The sequence below is a fragment of the Monoraphidium neglectum genome (assembly GCF_000611645.1).
Source record: "Monoraphidium neglectum strain SAG 48.87 unplaced genomic scaffold scaffold02484, whole genome shotgun sequence".
Lineage (NCBI taxonomy): Eukaryota > Viridiplantae > Chlorophyta > Chlorophyceae > Sphaeropleales > Selenastraceae > Monoraphidium > Monoraphidium neglectum.
The window spans coordinates 1-5,200 of NW_014011144.1; the positions used below are offsets into that span (position 1 = coordinate 1).

The following is a 5,200-nucleotide window of genomic DNA, read 5'->3' on the forward strand; positions in this document are numbered from 1 at the left end:
GTGTGTGTGTGTGTGTGTGTGTGTGCGCGTGTGTGTGAGTAGGGGGGCCGCGTGTGTCTGCACCTGCTGAGGGTTCAGGCTGTGGATCTCCATTATCCTCTGCAGATTGGACAGGGGCGAGTCCTTGGGGTTCAGGCCGTAGCGCCGCAGGAACGCGTTGGACATGCGCGGCGCGGTCACGCCCGCCGCGCCGCCCGCGGGCGTCCCGGCGCCACTACTGCCGCCGCCGCCGCCGCCGCCGCTGCCGGTGCTGGCGGCGTCGTGCGGGGCGCCGCCGGGGCTGGCAGACGGAACTGAGGACCCCGGACTCTCCTCGGGGCCCCCCCATGCGCCGCCGGCCGCCTCGGCCGTAGACACATCAATGGACGGCCGCGCACGCTGCTGCTGCGGGCCCGAGCCCGCGCCCACGCCCGCGCCCACGCCCGCGCCAGCGCCCGTGCCCGTGCCGGCAGGCGGCTGCTGCTGGTCCCGTTGGTCTAGCGCGGCGCCGGCGGCGTCAGAGATGCCCCCGCCGCTGCCGCTCCTCGCGAGCGCCGAGCCGCGCAGCAGCGCCGAAAAGTCCCCGCCCGCCGCGGCGGCCGCCGCGGCTGCGGCGCCCTGCTCAAGCAGCGCCTTCGCCCCACCGCCCGCCGCGCTTGCGGCCGCGGCGCCGTGGTGCGCCTGCACGTACGCAGCGGCCGCGGCCGCCGCGGCGGCCGCCGCCGCCGCCGACACTGCATCGACGCCCTGGTCCCCGCCCGCGCCTGAGGTGCCCGGCGCGTCTGCGCCCTCGTGCCCCGGGCTGCCGCCGCGCGCCGCCGCCGCCGCCAGCTGCAACTCCAGCGCCTGCGGCACGCGCATGCGTTCCTCGGGGCCGGGAACAAACGCGTGCGTCGGCGTGCGCAGCTCCCCCGTGAGCGAGTGCGCGAAAAAGCAGACGGGGCGCCTGCGGGGGGTGGCGCGGCGCGCGGCGATGGGTTGGCGCTCGGCACTGAGGGCCGGCTGCAGGAGCAGGCTGCTGCCGCTGCTGCTGCTGCTGCCGCTGCCGCCAGCAGGCGTGGTTGAGCGCAGCTCCGGCAACGCCTGCGACCAGAAGGCCCGGTACGGCCCCGGCAGCGCCGCGCCACGCCGCGCCGCGCACACCTGCAGCGGTTGCCGTCCTTGCAGAGCTGCGTCCTGTAGCGGCTGGGGTGCAGCCAGCTCTCAAACACGCCATGCGCGTACTGGCAGGTGTCCCCCCGCAGGCACATGCCCTGTGGAAAGTGTACAGGCAGGGCATGAGCAAGCCGCCCGAGGGTGTGGCTGCGTCAGGATCTCGCAGGATGTTGCTAAGAACTTCGCGGCCACCGGTGCCCTACTGCCGGGTGCCAGACGGTCAGCCATGCGACCACAACTCGCAAGACTGCAGTACACTGTGTAAGTGCAAGGCAGCTTCCCCCGCACCTGCTTGTAGTCGGGGCAAGCGATGCTGCTGTACCGGTGCTCCCGGGGGTCCCGCCGCCGCGCATTCTCCGTGGGGTGCGCAAAGGGGCAGGCACGCCAGTCGTGCGCGTAGCGCTTGCTGCAGCGCAGCACCTTGAAGCCTGCGGGCGTGGCGTGCGGCGTGCGGCAAGGGCGCCAGGCGCGTCGGCGACGGCGGCCGCCTCCCGAGCGCGAGACCCGCGCCTCGCTGTAGTCGCATGTCTGTCGAGATGCGGACGTGCCGCGCACAGAGGCAAGCGCGCGGCCGAGCGTGCGCTAGCCCAGCCGCACGACTTCGCCATGGCCCGCCGCAACCGCGCCTGCCCCTGCTGCTGCGCGCCCGTGGGCCGAATTGCTCACAATACAAGCGGAACGTGTCGGTTGAGTACTCTGGCCGCGTCAGCTCAGACGTGCTGTAATTTGATGACTCGCCGGGCGCGTAGTCGTCGCCGTCGGCGCCGCTCGTGTCCTGCGGGGCGGACGAGGGGTGAGGGCGCGGCCGCAGCGGTTGGCTGGTGGTGCAGTTGCAGACACAGCACGAACGGGTGCGAGTGGAGGAAGCGCAGGCGTGCGCGCGCGGCAAGCGAATATCGGCATGATCAGCGCAGGGTCATGCCAGCTACAACCCTGAAGTTGACACAAGTAAGCGCTGCCGCCGCCGCCGCGCGGGTGCACAGGCACTCACTGCGCCAGCCTCCACACCAAAGCTGCTACTGCTTCCCGCACGCGCCATGTCGCCCTTCCCGCCGGCGACGGCGGGGCTGCGGCTGCGGCCGTCTGCGGTGAAATTGCCGGCGGCGTCGTCCAGCATGGCGCGGACGGTCGGGGCGTTGGGGCTGCCGCTGAGCCGGGCGTGCTGCAGGATGGGGCGCAGTGTGGGTGCAGGGTGGTTATGGGTGGTTGGTCCCTGTGGCGGCCGGCCCTGCTGCACAGCGAGAATGATTGCAGGTGCCCGGCGCTCTGATGCAGCTGCAGAGGCGAGAGAACACGGCCGCCGGCCGGGGGAGGGCTCCGGGGTTGTTGAGCGGCCCGGTGCCGATGCCCCTTCCGGGCGGAGCGCTGCACGGCGGGCCTGCCCCACACCGCCGCCACGCTCACGTCGTAGGCGGTGAGGCCATCTGATGACTTGTGATTCGGATTCGCTCCACGAGCCAGCAGACAGCTGACGCAGCGGAGAGACCCGTGAAACGCCGCGAGCTGAAGGAGCGTGCGCTTGGTGACCTGCACTCGCGGCTTGGCCTGGTCCTTGTCTGCGACATCAGCTTGCTTCCCAGGCTCGCTGCCCCAGCACAGGATCAGGTACTCCTCGTCTGCGAGAAGGGCGCAGCCCCCACCCATCATCGCGGTGCTGGTGCGGTGTGCCGGGGTGAGTTCGCCAAGAGGGCCCCGCAACAGGCTCCCATGGTCGCCCCAGCATCAACACATGCGATCACCCCACCTGCGAGGGCGTCGGGCGCCACCAATTGCTCAAGCTCTCTCAGATCATCCTGCTGGGTGACCGCATTAAACAAAGGAGTGGACCAGCTGGCAACCGCCTTGCCCAGACCGGGGCCGCTAGCGGAGATGTAGTGCCCAAGGACGCCGTCCATGATCTCTAGCTGAGCGACATCTGAGAAGGCTCCTGCACTAGGTTGAGAGTGTGGGTACCGCGAAGCCTCAGAAGCGCCGGTGAGAAGAGGCAAACGACGCTTTGCAGGAGTGGTTGCCCGGCAGGTATGCTGCGGGTGGAATGTTGCCGGCACTCTGGTAACTTGTTGGATGCTTCAAGTAAATTGTGCGTCAAATGCATTGCCTACGCTTGGCTGGATGCGGAGGCCAGCCACACAGGAGGCCAAGGAGCGCGCCCAGCACGGCCCCTTTGTCACTCGCCGCCTGTGTGACCCCTCTCTAGTGACGCCTGCGCGGCGGCTCCGCAGTGCAATCCCCCCGCAGGACAGCACATTGGCTGGGGCTTGGACAAATCAGCGGCTGTTGCCAAGCCGTTTGCTGGCAGACAGAAGCCGGGCAGCGGCGGCAGCAGAGGAAAGCGGAGGATCGCGATCCGTACGCACGCACCTCCCACCCTGGGACCAAAGCTACCCACGCTGGCGAGCTCGGCTCGCCAGAGCCGCTCACGACAGCCGCATGAGCCCCCCATCCTTGTTGTTCAATACCAAACCCTAACCGACCCCGCGACGTGGCCGCGGCCAGCGACCGCCATGGGTGCCGTTGATTGCCCAGGCCGCCCAGGCATGCAACCACCCCTGGGGCTGACAGGGACATCGGGTGCTCGGGACACTTGTCACAGATTGCCGCAATGCACATGCCGTGGCTGCTGGGCCAACAACCCGCTACTGCATTCTGCGCAGGGGGCCAGCAGCGAAAATAACCTCTGGTAGACATGGGAGGTATTGACTTTCACGTACAATCTTGTCATGCCTCACGTTGATCACCTTGATGCAAACAGCTTGGTTCTGACACAAGCCAGGGACACATCAGCGGCAACCCAACATGACACCCACGGCACCTGGGCCTTGGAGTCGTTTTGGATGGCGCTTGATGGCTGCCTTTGCCTTCTGATGTGCTCTGCTGTATTTGCGCATCTGACTAGCAATCAAGATGTGGTCAAAAGTGCGCACGGTAGGTACATGGCAAGTCCCAAAATTGCAGCGCACAAAATGCCACAGTGGGCGACTTCTGGCACGAGCATCAGGCACTGCAAAGGGTACATACAGTTCCAGGGTCAAGGCTGGCTAGAATACTGGTGTTCTGTACAGTTCTTGGCCGTGAAACCATGTGGTGTGTTTTGGTCCTGTCAATGGACAGCGATGCCATCGCTTTACATCATATGAGTACAGTCATCACACTGCCTGCCCTCCTGTCATCAGCCTAAGTTCACTCATCCAGCAGCCGCACCGAAACCGTGTCCGTCAAGGCTCAGTCCAAGGGAGCAGGTTTGAAAGCCCCTGTGCCTGCTTGAGCGACAGGTACGGTACATTGAAAACATCAAAATGGGCTACGCACAAACAAATTCACCCCCAAGGCAGCCGGCCCCTGGTCATCACTAAAGCAACCCGTATGCCGGTATGGGTCCTCATCGCTCGCGTCTCTGGCCTGCCGGCAGCTTGTGGTGCAGGCGTCACCATGGCCGCCTTCCATATGCAGCCCTAGCCTTTCGTTGTGTTGGAGATGTAACTTCACATGCACCGTTTTGATACACACCCGGTCGACCAACGTGTCTGTGCCTGGAGGATCGAGCGGACAGAGGGAGGTGGCTAGGCTTGTGTACCAACCGGGGCACAGTCGAAAGGGCGGCAAGGTTGGGATCCGTTTACGACTGCTCCCCACAAAGCCCCACAACCACGCCGTAATATGTTGTGGTGTCGGCGGCCCCAGCGCGGGCGTGGCCCGATCGTGAAGTGCACAGAGACCTGCGCAGCGCGCTCTTTGGGGCAGGTTTGGGGTGAGTGAGCGCATGCGAGCGGTGACCCCTCATGCAGGTCACGTCCGCTGTTGTGATACAACGTCTGTCCAAACCACTCGCTATATTGCACTGGCGAGTGCGGACTTTTGGTGCAAGTACAGCGTGCACCACAGGAAATAGAGAGAACTTGCACGCAGGCCGTTCGCCTGCGGCGCTGGGCGATGGTCGGGTTCTGAAGCTGGGTGCTCCTGGCAGAGCATAATGGCACAGCTCGAGGGGCGTGCCAGATCCATCGGAACGCTCACAGGTGATGGAGACAGGCGGGTGTACGGCTTATGGCTTCTCCCATCCTTTACG

At 66.2% G+C, this 5,200-nt stretch overlaps 1 protein-coding gene across 1 annotated transcript; it reads right to left on the reverse strand.

Annotated features, from left to right (window-relative positions):
* Nucleotides 1-92: 92 nt before the first annotated feature.
* MNEG_10850 (hypothetical protein) lies at nt 93-3,029 on the reverse strand (the record flags this gene model as incomplete). Its single annotated transcript, XM_014040677.1, has 8 exons — nt 93-99; nt 155-925; nt 1,123-1,232; nt 1,423-1,562; nt 1,801-1,909; nt 2,126-2,296; nt 2,524-2,750; nt 2,879-3,029. 8 exons carry the CDS (start codon nt 3,027-3,029, stop codon nt 93-95), a joined length of 1,686 nt encoding a protein of 561 aa, XP_013896131.1.
* Between the last annotated feature and the right edge of the window lie 2,171 nt (nt 3,030-5,200).